Source organism: Aptenodytes forsteri, unplaced genomic scaffold, assembly GCF_000699145.1.
Source record: "Aptenodytes forsteri isolate BGI_AS27 unplaced genomic scaffold, ASM69914v1 Scaffold50, whole genome shotgun sequence".
Taxonomy (NCBI): Eukaryota; Metazoa; Chordata; class Aves; order Sphenisciformes; family Spheniscidae; genus Aptenodytes; species Aptenodytes forsteri.
The window spans coordinates 1162989-1176613 of NW_008795126.1; the positions used below are offsets into that span (position 1 = coordinate 1162989).

General features: G+C 59.1%; 1 protein-coding gene across 1 annotated transcript in view; it reads left to right on the forward strand.

Annotated features, from left to right (window-relative positions):
* LOC103897287 (dual specificity protein phosphatase 22-A) overlaps positions 1-11731 on the forward strand; it is a 15190-nt gene extending 3459 nt beyond the window's left edge. Inside the window, exons 5-8 of the mRNA XM_009277279.2 lie at positions 1868-1917; positions 5159-5233; positions 5699-5870; positions 10520-11731. Of these exons, the coding sequence (XP_009275554.1) occupies positions 1868-1917; positions 5159-5233; positions 5699-5870; positions 10520-10726 (504 nt within the window). The 3' untranslated portion in view covers positions 10727-11731. The remainder of the gene's footprint in view (positions 1-1867; positions 1918-5158; positions 5234-5698; positions 5871-10519) is intronic.
* Positions 11732-13625: the final 1894 nt, after the last annotated feature.

Here is a 13625-nt window from a genome sequence, read left to right on the forward strand (position 1 = left end):
GGCCGCAGGCAACTTGCGCTTCATCCCGGCGTCGGACCCGCTGCCAGCTCCCAAATCCTGGGATGCTGCAGAAGGCGAAGGGGACTGCCGGGACCCCCCCGTCCTTTGGGGCCACGGTGGGCAGGGAGCCTCAGCAAAACACCAGCTCGAGCCTTTTCCCCGCTAAGGCATTGAGTAACAGTGGAAGAGGGGGAGAGAGAGAGAGAAGGAAGGAGGCTGCATAAAATCGGTGCAGAGAAACGGCTCAGGGCTGGAGAAGGGGCAGCAGCTGGGGCTGGCGGGGCTCGGGGCACGGCCAGACGGGTAGCAAACCGCACGGCGAGCTTACAACACGGAGCAAGCCACCGGGCTGGCAGAAAGGGGAACCGGAAAGGCATGGTGGGTTGAGCAATGTGTCAATCACGGCTCTGGGTCGGGAACCGCAAACCCCAGCACCGTTCCCATGCGTGGCCCAGCTCCCCGAGGCGGGATGGGGGCACCCAGGCCCGTGGGGAAGGGGAAGCCGCTGGGAGCCCGGCAGTTAATCCGGGATCGGGGCGTGGGTCAGGGTTTGGGGAGGAGTGGGGTCGTTTCGGCTGCTCCACTGGTTGGCATGGTGGCTTTGCCGGCACGGTGGCTTTCCTCACCACGGGGAGGACGGGCTGATACCAGGCGTGGCACGGTGCAGCCAGGTTTTGGGAAGCCACAGCCCATTACGGCTCATCCCACAAAACCTGCTGGCGTTCGCTTGCTGGTCTCCGTGCCCCTGCCTGGTGCAAGGTCCCCTTCCACCCGCCGAGCTCCTGCCTGCACCCGCCATCCCCTGCATGCCGGGGAGCCGTGGTTTGGCCTGGGGCACGGATGAGGAACCCACCGGCTCCGTTCCCCCCGCCTCCCGGCCTCTCCGGCAGTTTCTCCGGCCAGGGAGCAGCCGGCTGGCACGCCACGGGGAGCTGGCGAGCGGCACATCGCTGCGGCACCTCGTCCCCGTCCCACGAGAGGCTGCAGGGTGGCGGGGGCGAGCGTGGGATGGGGCTGGGGAGGATGGATGGGACGGACGTGTGCGGGAAAGCCCATCCGCGCTCACCCTCGCAACGTTGGTCTTTCCAGTGCAGAAATATCACCGTGCCTGTCTCGCTCTGTCCCTTCCCTCCTTAAATAATTGGCTTTTTCCAGCCTCCCGGTTTGCCCTGGGCTGGAGGGAAGCGAGGGTGGCCTGTGGGGTTGGGCTGCATCAGCCCAGGGGGGACTTTTCGGCAGCAATGCCACGGGGAGCTGATGGAGATGAGGCAATCCCTGGTGCTCGGCTGTTTCGGCTCCGGCTGGCAGGATTTCCACCCATTTTGCTAAGAAGGTTAAAAAAAAAACCACCCAACAAAACAAAAAAAAACCCCAACCTCAGATGTAAAGGATCTAATTTTAGCTCAGAACAGGGAGGATCGAGGAAGCGATGTTTTAAAGAAAGGAATCTGACCTATGCCAACATGCGGCAGGATGATTTATTGTGTATTAAAAGGACCGGGAGGAAATAACTCATTGATGAGAGCGACTTCATCGGTGCGTGTTCGCACACGTCTTCCTGACGGGGCTCGCCGGTCGGGGCCCCGGTGAAGGGGTGGCTTGGTTTCGGGGGGCTCCTGAGCATCGTAGTGGTTCCCCGCAGCCTGGCCTCTCCTCTGGGCTGAAATGGGGGGGAAATAGCCTGGGGTGGGATGGATGCGACCCTTCATGGTTCTCCCTACCTGTAGGGAGCGGGGTGATGGCACCCAAAAGCAGATTTCAGCTTTCCTCTCACCGAAGGATCAGCTGGGGAGAGGGAAAAGAGAGAAATGGGGGATTTTGTGTTTCTCGGAGGTATCTTACTACCGCAACCATCTTTGCATTGCAGGACATGACCTATCTCTGTATCTCGGCCTCGGATTCATCCAGTCAAAACCTGTAAGTCGTTTGCCATCCTTTTGCCCCCCAGGGTTGCGTTTGGGTAGTTATCAGTCAACAAATATTCAAATTCTGCAGGATGAAGGTTCAGTTCACTCGCGCTGCAAAAACTCGGTATCATTGCTGAGCTTGACAAAAGCTGCGGTTCGTTTTCAGGCAGTAAATAGCTTTTGTAGGGCTTAAAGTCTGTTTCTGTGTGTGTTTGCAGTCAGTAAATTCAATTTTCCGTCAAATTTCAGAATTATTCTACTGGGCAGGGTTGAAAATTGGAGCATTTTTAATTGGTTTAGAAAGACAATGATTTGTGTCAGTCTTCCAGACATTCTTGGAAAGAGAAATAAAATATTTATTAAAATGAATACTTTTTTTTCCCCACACAAAGCATGGATACTCCTAAGTCCTTTAATGACGTTCTCGAGATGAAGGTGGCGAGAGGTGCTGCAAGGGAGCCCCGGGCTTTCGTGGGACGCGGTGCTGGGGTGCCATGGGCGCAGGCGCTGCTGGCACCAGGGGGGGTGGCAGCACCCCACTGCTGCTTCGGGTGACGGGCATCCATAAACCATCCATTGCACCCAGACAATGGGCGACTCTGAGGGATTTTTTTCTCGCCGATCAAGCCCTAAAAAGGATCAAAACTTCATGCACAGTGAGGGGAGCGAAGCCCGTTCGTGGAGGTGCTGGTTTTCCAGCATCCTCGGGAGCAGCCGTGCCCGGGGGTGTGATTCTGCTTGCTCATGCTCCCACTGAGCGGAAAGAGAAGCTTTACAAGAAAGCCCTGCCTCAGCAAGAACAGGGTTTTTTGGTTATTCTTTCTCTTCTCTCATTTCTTTGCCTTTGTGGCATGTCTACCGAAAGGAAAAAAAAAAAAAAGGGAGGGGGAAGATAAGGCTGGCTGCGGAAGGAAGACATATTCAAGGAACGATTTTCTGCTTGTCAGTTTATGCCTTGGATTTCACAATCCTGGTGAACTTCGTGTCCTGCAGAGGAGATTCTTGTGACTCAGGACCTCAGTGGCTCTCAGCATTACCAGGCTCCATGCCCCGATCCCACGCTTCGAGGCTGGAAAATCACGGGGAGAGCTTTCCTCTGCCTGGCCACGTGTGTGTGGGGGGGAAAACCCCCATGGAGCGGCTGAGGATGGATGGGGTGGCTGAAGCGCTCACCTGCCTCCCTCCGGGATGGGTTGGGAGAGCGATGCCGTGTGCATGGAGCAGGCTGGAGGCTGGCGGCAAGCGTGCCGAGGGAGCTGGAGGCAAAAGCACCGTGTCCTTGCAAGCAAGGTGCATCCCTGCTGGTCCCAGCCAAGGGGCTGAAGCGGAGGACTGGCATCTGGAGAGCTTGGACCTGTGTAGGCAACACGTGCAGGCCCTGGGGGATGCTGTCTGCTCTGCGAAGATAAGTAGGATGAGGAGAAATCCCCCAGGACAAGCTTTAGGCGAGGAAAGGCCCCCCAAAGGGTGATGCTCCCTTTGCTACGGTGGTCAAGGAGGAGGCACATCTGTAGCCCACGAGGAGCGATGGACGTACATTTCCTTCCAGGGCCGAGAGGCTCCATATTTTTAGTACGATCACATCGCCAGAGACTCCCCCATCTCTCCTCTTCTTGGGCAGCAGGACCCCCTGCTATTTTCAAACGCGTCCTTGGCTGGTTTCTTAGAAGGCACCTGAGCCCTGCCGTTCCAGGGAAGGGTGAAGAGCAGCATCCCCTTCGATTCCCCTTCCAGGGCAGGGTGAAGAGCGTCCCCTGCGATGGGCTAGCAGGGATGGGGGAGGTTTCAGAGGGTTCTGCCTTTTCCCCGCAGGGAAGCTGGCTCTGGGACCTGGAGGATGCTCGGGGGAGGATGCGCTGGGAGTGAACCCTCGGCGAGGGGAATAACTCTGCGATAGGTCGTGCGTTGGCTTCTGAGAAATCAGGAAGGCTGTGCAGGCGCACGCCCACCCCATCACGCGGAGGCAGAGGAAGTCCGGCGCTGGGCCAGAGGCGCCGCTGGCTCCCGCGCTCGCTGCTGGGCTCCTCTAGCTCGGCTGCGCCGAAGGGACCCTCTTCTCCTCCTCCCAAAAAAAAGCCGGGGCTGCGTGATCAGGGAGTCCATCAGCAGCCCAAGCTACCCAGAACCAGGTTTTCCGCCTCAAAACTCCCCCAGGCCTCGGTGGGATCGCGAGGGCGAGCGGGGATGGGCAGCGTTTATTGCAAACACGTGCTGAGGAGCCGAATACCTGGCTCGGCGAGGGCTCTCGGAGATGCCCGCTGTGTTCAAGAGGGATCGGCACTGGCTTCCAGCATCCCGTGCAGTGATGAGCGGGAGAGATGCGTCTCACCGGAGCCCGCTTAACCCCCCCCACGAACACCCACCTCTATCTCATCAGTACACGTGGAGTTATTTATCCTGTTTTCTAGGTCTCCGTGCCTTCAAAAAGATGGGTGCTGCTCACATTGCTGAGCATCCAGGTCAGGAGGAGAGAAGCACCACAGCGCGTTGCAGCTGAGCTGCCAGAAATCCCCGGCTCCCTGCCCTGCCCTGTTTTGCTGCGAAACTCACTGGTTAGGGTTAACGTGCTCCCTCTGCCTTGCCGGCAGTTACTGGTTATGCTTTCAGGAACGCAAGCAGCTATCCAGGGACGAGCCTGCGTTGCTGCTGGCGGCCCGACCTCCCTGGCACGAGCACCCCTCCGTGCCCTCCCTTGGGTGGGAAGGGGCCGGAGGGGCTGCTTGGGGTGAGGAGGGGGAAGGGACTTGCACCATTTTGGGACCTGCAGGCAAAACGCCTCGTGAGCCCCCTTCTCTCTGCCTTCTTCCCTGCCGGCATCTTTCCCTTGGAGGGGACCGGGTGTTTTTGGCATCGTTTGGGAATTAGGGGTGAGCCGATGGCTCAGGACAACCTCTGACGGGATGTGCATGTCCCTTGGGCACGAGATGACGTCTTGCCCTGGAGGCTGTCTCCCTGGGGTCCTCCCTGAGCTGGTTTGGCTGATGGCATCGCCCTGCTCCCATCCCGATGCCTTGGGAAGCAGGAAATCCCCCGGAAAGTCTCCCAGGTCATTTCCTTCCTGGCAGACGAAGATCAGCCCCTCTGCCTTCGCCTGGCAGAGGAAGGATCTCTGCTCCCACCCCATGCCGGTGGCCCCAAGGTGGTGGGAAGTCCTGGGCGGGGGGGACACGACTGCTGCTGCTGGCGTGGCCAGGTGCCTTGCAGGGGTGGGCAGCCCTCCCATCCTCACCTCCCCGTCTCTCTTCTTGCAGGCTGCAGCATTTTAAGGAGTGCATCAAGTTCATCCACGAATGCCGGCTCGGTGGAGGAGGCTGCCTCGTCCATTGGTGAGAGCTGCTGTCACCGCCTCATATCCCCGGTTTGCATCGGTCCTGTGGGAGGTGGGGATGGGCTCCCAAAAAGCGTCCTCGACGTCAAACGTCACTTGGGGTGGGGAGGAAGAAGAGGAGAAGACAAGGAACAGTGGGAGGGCGACAGGGAAAGGTGTCCACGGCCGAGACCCATGGGGATGGGTGGTCCGTGCACTGAAAACCTGAGCATCCAAAGGGGTGGGAGAGGGTAGAGGAGGGGACGGGGAAGCCGCCTGCCCGGAGCCACCAGCAGTGTCTCCCTGTCCATGTGGCTCCTTACCCCCCCCCACCCAACCCATGGCAGGGGAACCCCGCTAGCACCCCAGCGAGAGGGGCTGCCCATGGGAAGATGCATCCCATGGGTGTCCCTGGCTGCGGGGCCGCACCAGCCTCCGTGGTGGGAATACCTCTCCCTGACGCTGCTCCCTCGCCCCGTGCCAGCCTGGCCGGGGTCTCCCGCAGCACCACCGTCCTGGTGGCTTACCTCATGACGGTGACCGAGCTGGGCTGGGAGGGCTGCCTGGCCGCCACCAAGGCCGTGAGGTCCTACGTCAGCCCCAAAACTTTGGCTCAGCAGCAGCTGCAGGAGTACGAGGTGACCTTGCTGCAGGAGGTACGTCCCGCGCCGACGTCCCCTTATATATGTGTCTGCAGAGTTTGCAAGCAGGCACGGCTCTTTTGCATGCAGCTCTCTGCAGGGGCCAGCTGTTTGCCCAAGCCGGCCTTTGTGCATGCTATTTATTACCTGGGGATTTTGGGTTTGCATGCGAAAAAAAAAGCCAACAAACCCCAAGAAAAGAAAAGAAAAAAAAAAAAAAAGAAAAAAGAAAAAAGAAGTGCCTAGACATGATGTGAGTGCACTTACAAAAGCTCTTTAAAACCCCAGTGCTTTTTTCCAGAGTTCAGTTAGGACACGGCGGGAGGGACGGGCGAGCATCAAGTCCTCCGGGAGCTCCGGGAAGGGCGCTGGGCCGGTTCCCGGGAATGCAGCGCAGCGGGAGCCGGAGGCGGAAGGGGGGAGAGGAGAGGGAGGAAGGCTCTTGCAGGCGGCCTCGGGATGTCTGGGCGTGCTTGGATCTGGCAGGGCTTCCTCTGACAGGAAGTCCTCTGCTTTCAGAGGCAGGCGACAGAGAGAAGCAAGCATTGACGGAGAAATTCTCCTTTCCCCTCCCCAAAATGACGCGGAGCGGCAGGTTTTAGGAGAGCAGCAGCCCTGGCTGGGTAGGTTCCCGTCCCGTGCAAGGGAGGGATGTTGTCGTAGCTGAGCCGAGCTGGATGCCGGCAGCTGGGAGCGACAGCGGCACGTTTACTTGGGAGAGCACTAGCTGCAGAGACCAGAGCTGCATTTTTGACGCAGAAAGCCTTCAAAAGCAAAGGGAAAGGCCTTTAAAAGCACAGGTCCCGCTCAGCTCGCTGGCTGCCCTCCAGCCTCCCATGCTGGACCCTGCTCCTCTGCCCAGCCCCGGGCTCCGCAGCGAAGGACCGGGGTCCAAAACTGCCCCGGGAGGGCACATGGGCCACAGCTGAACCTCTGCAAGGAAAGAATAACCCATAACTCAACGTGTACAAGGCATCTCCCAGCCCACGTCACCCCTAAACTTGGTCCCATCCCTGGAGGCGAAGCCCCCCATCCGCTGTAGCCGTGAGCATCGCGCAATGGCCCCGTGGCAAACGGCGGCAGAGACCCGGCGGTCCCTCTGGCCACACCGAGCAGTTCAAGGGGATTTCTCTCCTCCCAGGAGCGAGGCATGGACAGCATGTGACATTGGCCCAAATGTCAGCCCCTTCCCCACCGCCGAGTTCCCTTCCCTGGGTGCCGGAGGGAGCGGGCAGGCACTGTCACATGAGGGACGCAGCCCTGCCCCGTTATCACCGGCTTGCAAAAACACCCGCGGAGGAGGGCGGAAAATGGTCCAAGGGATTACAAAACACCCACGGTGCTGGAGATTCCCTGTGGGGCTTCCCCCGGCTGGGTCAGCTCTCCCTAACCCTTCCCACGCTCTGGCCGAGTCCCAGCACAGACAGCGATGTGGGGCTTGCTGTGCCCCCTGCTCCATCCGAGATACTCCTCCTGCTGCCCAAAATCCAGGCTGGCCTTAGCAGACGCTGGACTTTCTTCCCTTTCCCTTAGATGCTGCTTTTTCATCACCTCAAGGTTTTGCCAGGGGCTTTGCAAGCATTTGCCTGAAAATACCAAAGGCAGAGCCGAGGGCAGAGGCACTCGGATGTGTTTTTCTGAGCCGCAGTGTTTAGCAAGAGCCTCCTTTTACTTGAAACACCCTGTGTTCCCCACGGTCGCAGCACTGGGGAGGGAAGCTGCGGATGGCCCTCGTGGGCGGACTGCTGCTAGCACGGCCCCGGGGGGCGAAGGCTGCGGGTGCTGGAGCGGGGAGCGCTCTGGCATTACTCACCCGCAGCTGCATTTGAAGAAGGGGAAGAGCCAGGATGGATGCTCCAACCCGACGGGCGATGCCCTGCTCCGAGCTCGCCCCTGCGCCCTCCACCTTTGCAAGAGGAAGGGACTTGCGGGCAGCGGGGGCAGGTCAGCTGAGGCGGATGGCTGGGGGTCCCGTGGAGCGGTGGGTGCTGTAGGCAGTCACCCGAGTGGCCAGGAGCCCGTGGGACCTGATGCCGCATGGGTCCTGCGCCTTGCTTCATGCCAAGCAGCAGTTGGCTTGCTTACCTTGGCTGTGGAAGGTCACGCCTTGTCCCTGTTTGTGGCTTTGGGGTGGTTTTGCATGGTTGTAGGTAGGATGCAGGAGCAAGGGTACCGTGACCTGAGCTTCAGCTCTTGCTGAGGATAGAAAAGAGGTTAAATTTCCCCATTCAGCCCAGCTGCCATCCCAACAGGCAGCAATCTGGAAATGCGGTGCTTGGGAGCAGACATGGATAAGGGCTGGGCAGGCTGCTCGGGAGGAAAAGCCTCATTTCTTGTTGGCTAAAACCCGCGAGGAACAGGTCAGTCCTCCTGGGGACCTCCTCCCCAGGGCTGTGGGCGAGCATCCCTCGATGCCTCGGTTTCCTCGATCCGAAGCAGGGACCTCAGATGGGACCCCGGGAGGTAGAAATGGGGAAGATGTTCTCTGGGGCTGGCCAGCTGGCCCCTCGCTGCAGGAAGCGTGCCTCAAGCGTGCAGCTGTGGTTTCGAGCTGGCAAATGGTGCTTATCAGGGCTAGATGGATAAAGGAGGAAGGGACCAAGAGCAGCAGCAGCAGCAGGATGATGGGTAAGGTTAGAAAAGGAAGTAAGAAGGCGCAGAGAAGACAAGTATGGATGTGAGAGAGGGCACAGATGGACATTCGGTTGACGGACCCGTCCCACCCTGCCCCAAGGTCCCCCCGTGGTGCTGGCACACCGCGGCCAGGCTGCCTTTCCCGCCCTGGTGCCGTCCCAGATGGGACGGGTGCTCCAGGCCCCGGGAGAGAGGAGCAGGGCAGCGGGTTAGTGGTCAGCGCTGGAGGAAACGGGCTGTAACCACTTCTTGCTCTGGCTTTAAAAGGAAACGCCTGGCAGCAGCAGCAGGGTGCTTCCCCCGGCCTCCCACCGGCTCCTTCCCTCCTTCGCTGGATGGTGGGAGCCAGCTCCGAGGCTGGGCAGTGGGTGCCGAGCCTCGGGGGGTGCTGAGCCTCGGTGGTCAGGCTGGTATCCCCATGGAGCTTCATCCCTCTGGGTGGTTTGCACAGGAGGGGTGTTCCCCCTGTGAGCAGCTGGCATGGATGCTTGCCCCAAATCCTGTCCCAAATCCTTTGGGACTCACTTCCCAGGGGTTGTTTTCTAGCAAGGAAGTCAGGCCTGGCTCTTGGGGTCCACCCCGAACAAGGGGCCTTCCTGCTTGCAGGTGGCGAGCGCGCAGCAGCCGTGGCGAGTCCTGCTGTCTGAGGGAGTGGATTTGGGAAATCCAGACTTTCCCAGTGGAAAACCCCTCTGCCCGAGCTGACTTTCCCCAGCTGCAGGAGAGGGGGGTGCCACCAGGATCGGTCTCAGACTTCATCCTCTTGCAGTTTGTGGTCCCTGCGCCTGCGGCAGCCCTGGCAGGACAGGGCTGAGCTGCCCGTCCCACTGACCTGCATCCCGCACCTTTGCCGTGAGCTCGGTGACTCCTGGCTGTGGGGTGCTGCCGTGGCACCCCGGGAAGCTGCAGCCGTTGCGGGGGCACCTCGTCCTGGGGGTGCCGAGGCTGGGCAGCTCGCGGGGGCTGTCTGCCCTCTCCCTCTGGTTCCCCCGGCTGCACCCCATACCTGTCCCAGTGCTACCCCGTGCCGGGGCTCTGATGCTCGGCCCCTCTCCGGACCCTTTGCACCTCCAGGCTCCGCATTCTCGACTCCCTGCCCTCCATCCTTTTTGTAAGGTGTTTGGTATTGCTGGGCGTGCTCCTACCACTCATCCCAGTAAGTCCTGCTTTCTGGAGCAGCCGGTTCCCAACTACTTAGGAAGATGGCGAAGCCCTGCCCGCTCCCCGTGAGTGCCGGGTAGCTGGCATGGCGGCTCCTGGCAGAGCTGCCCGTTCCTGCCCACGCTCTCGGGCGCTGCAGTCTGGGCCCGTCTGGCCGTTTCTCATCCCAGCAGTAGCGGGAAGCATTTCTACGGACCACCTCTCGCTTCCCAGCCACCTCCAGACCTCAGCCTGCTGCCAGCTGGGCCCCGGCCACCGGGACGCTCCTGCCACCGGAGCGGCCTTTGCAGCTGGCTGCAGCGATGCGGGGTGGGGGGACGATGAGAGGCACCCCCCAACTGCCCGGCGGCGAGCAAGACGCTCTGCAAACAAACCTGCCTCAGCATGCAAGAGCCGACTTGGCCGTGCAGCTTGTGGCAGCCACGGCGGGGTGAGAGCGTGAGGAAGCTTTTCTTACAGGAATTCAGGCACACAAGAGACGGCAGCAGCTTCTTGGCAATGAAAAGTAAATAAAGCTGCTGTCCCGGCTGCAGCCTGTGTGAGAAGCTGAGGACGCTGCCAGTTCTCCGGGTCCGTCTGTGCTGGGCTGGGGATGCGGGGAGCACTCGGTCGGGGGAACCGTCGCATCTCTCGTACGACGCGGTCGTGTCGCGTGGCATGCGAGCTCCTGCGAAACCGTGACCTTTCTGCTTGCTGGCTGTGGCTGGGGATCCCCCGGCCTCGTCTGAGGCTGCGGCTGGGATGCAGCGGGCATTGCCCCCGCTCGGCTTGCTGCTTTCCACCGGGGCTGTTGCAAGCCCCGGCTCTCGAACTGGGGGTGTCTCAGCCCCCAGTGGCCCTGACGACCTCTTTTGGCTTTGTCCTGGCAGTACCGCGCCTGGATCCACCGCAACTACGGCAGGAACCCTTTCAAGGACCAGGAGGAGCTGCAGCGCTTGCTGGCCCAGCAGGAGCAGAGGCAGAAGGAGCAGCAGCTGGGGAGCAGGGAGAGCTCCTGGCTCCACTCTCCAGCTCCCACCTACCCGCTCCCCTACCACGCAGGTGGCACCAGCAGAAGCAGATGGATGAACAGATAAGCAGCCGGCTGCTTGAAGGCAGGCGTTGGCCCAGGTTTGGAAAACTCTGTATTCCCTTTGCCAAATGCCCACGGGGGGTTCATGTCTGGGGGCAGCAAGCAGCCAGCACCGGCCTCGGCCGTGGGCTCGAGGGTTGGAGCGGGGGGGTCAGGACTCGCAGACCTTCCCCTTGGCTGCCGGCTCCATGTATACCTCTGGGCAAGCCGGTCAATTGATGACAGTGTCTTGCTCTGTCCTGTTCCCCCATTCCCCGGTGGATCGCGGCCACTTTTCCACCACCCGTAGCAGCAGCAAGCCCCATCCCTCTCTCCAGCAGCACGGTACCCGGGCTCTCCTCCGGCAGGGCACGGGGATGCCAACACAGACCTTGGAAAGCCAGAACGGGATGAGATGGGGAGAGGCCACCTTGTCTTCTGTTTTGCAGTGAAGCTGGGGACCGGTGCAGCCTGCGAGGCTGCCCCGAGGAGGGAGGGACGGGTCCTGGGGTGTGGGTGTGCTGCCGAGCCCGGCTGTCACCCCGGGGGATGGGGAGAGCGGCCGGAGGCTGAGCTGCTCCCAGGGCTGCAGATGCCCCTTGCCCTGTTTGGACTTTCCTGGTCCAGCCTGTCCTTGGCAGATGTCCGTCTGGCATTTTTCTTAACCCACCCCCCTCCCAAGGGGAGAGGGGGGAAATCCAGCAGTGCCGGAGGCTGCCCGGCCCCACCGCCTCCATCCCCGGAGCGGGAGCGGTTTTGGGTTTCCCCTGCTGCCCGATCTGAATGTTGCAAAAGAAGCCAATTGCTCGATTGGATTCAGTCGAGCCGCAGACCAATTTAACGCTGTCCCTCTCCAACAGCCTTTTTAATATTGAAAGACCGTGACCGTGTCCCTTTTTTCATCCCAAACTCATACACCATGTTCCTAAAGCGTGGCCTCGCTGCCTTCCTTTGCCAGGACTCCCCACACCCATCCTACAAGGGGGGTCCCAACCCATCGACACAGCCCTTCTACATTTAAGCCTTCCAATCTTCCATGACAGCTTGGCCTTTTACTATAAATACCTTGCTTGGCTTCTCAAAAATATCTGTTCTGCAATCCATTCTGAGAAAGGAAAAAAAAAAAAAAAGACGCTTCAAATATTTTTAGGAATTCCCTTAATGAAAATTTCTGGGTACTCGAGTGTGACAGCGCCAGGGGTGACTTGCCCAACTCCTAATAAAGAGGAGAGTGATTAAAACCATGAGGACGGCTGGTCTTGATTTGCGGTGTTCCTGGTGGGAATGGAGGGATGGACTGGCATGACCGCTCCGCCGCTGTGTCCTGTTTCCTATTCTCTTGATGAGAACCACCAGCAAAATTAAAAGTTTTAAAGACTCAACATTTAGTCATAATGTATAGGATTCTGGGGGGGGAAAAAAAAATTATGGGGGCTTTTCCCTATCTTTTTAGGTTGGGAAAAGGGTGTCTTTGGCTGTTATTTTACGTGGAGGTCCGCCGCGGTTCGTGCCTGCAGCACACTCTGCACAGGAAAGCACCCCGAGCAATTAGTGAGATCAAGGACCATAAATGCTGTTGATGGAGTGGACTGAAGGGAAGCTGAGCAAACTGGGTCAATATTGTCTTTAATGCCTCCGTTATCATTTTAGGAAGCAGAAAAATGGAACTTGTGCACAGGAAAATAAGAGAAGAAAGTTGGTTTCTGGTGTTCTTGCCTGCAGCACACTCTGCACAGGAAAGCACCCCGAGCAATTAGTGAGATCAAGGACCATAAATGCTGTTGATGGAGTGGACTGAAGGGAAGCTGAGCAAACTGGGTCAATATTGTCTTTAATGCCTCCGTTATCATTTTAGGAAGCAGAAAAATGGAACTTGTGCACAGGAAAATAAGAGAAGAAAGTTGGTTTCTGGTGTTCGTAGGAAGTCGTCGGAGATATGTGATAAGCAGAGATTAGATTTGCAGTAGGTGTGATAACCTCCGCAGAGCACTCCTGTCCCGTCACCTGCGCCAGCCGGGATGGCCGTGCCCCTTCCCGTCCCATCACCGGCCATCCCGGGACTCAAACATTCCCCGGGGAATATATATGGTGATGCTCACAGCAACAACCGTTGCCTAAATAGCATCTCTTAAGCCCAATTTCCCCCAAATTTGAGGGGTGTCCCGGGTGACTATATGTATTTTTCCACTCTGGCCTACGTCAGTGGGACCTGTGGTGGCTTTAGGACTTCTGGGCACTGGAAGGCAAGCCGTGAAGCGGGTAAAACCGGGCTGATTTCCACTTCTTTCTACACTGCTAAGAGCTCTGCACGCTTTGCTGCTCAGCTCTCCCCCGCCGCATCAGCCCTCCCGAAAGCCTAGTGCCTCTGGCGTGGGGAAAATCTCTCCGCTGAAGTGTGAACGAGCTTCCCGGGGTGTTGCTCGCGCGCAGGGAAATAGTTTGCAAGAAATTCCCAGCTGTGCTGCCTGCCCCAGGGTGTGTTTCGCATTTTCCCTTGCCAGCCGCTGGCAGGGCTGCGGCGCATCTCGTTCCCTTCCAGCCCGCTGCCGCCAGCACCGTGAGCGGCTGGAAAACCCTTTTTAAGGGGGTTTTTACTCTCTTCTCCTCCCGCTGGGATCCCCCTCGCCCCAAGGAATTGAGATTTTGCCTTTCCAGGCTGCCTGTGAAGTTGTGGAGCCAAAACGAAGCCGGAGGTGATGGAATCACCCCGCTGGCAGCCAGGTCGCAATTAGTCTCCAGCTCGTTGAGCTCCAGAGGGGACAAGGGGATGGAGAGGCTTGATTATATGAAGCCCCTTTAAAAGATCCTGAATTTGCCAGAACTTTTACAAAAGAAACAATTTTTTACCGGGGGGATCTCCGGCCGGCGTGGGGAGGCAGGAGCGGTGCTGTGGGGGGCGGCGATGCGAACCCCCCCCCCCCCCC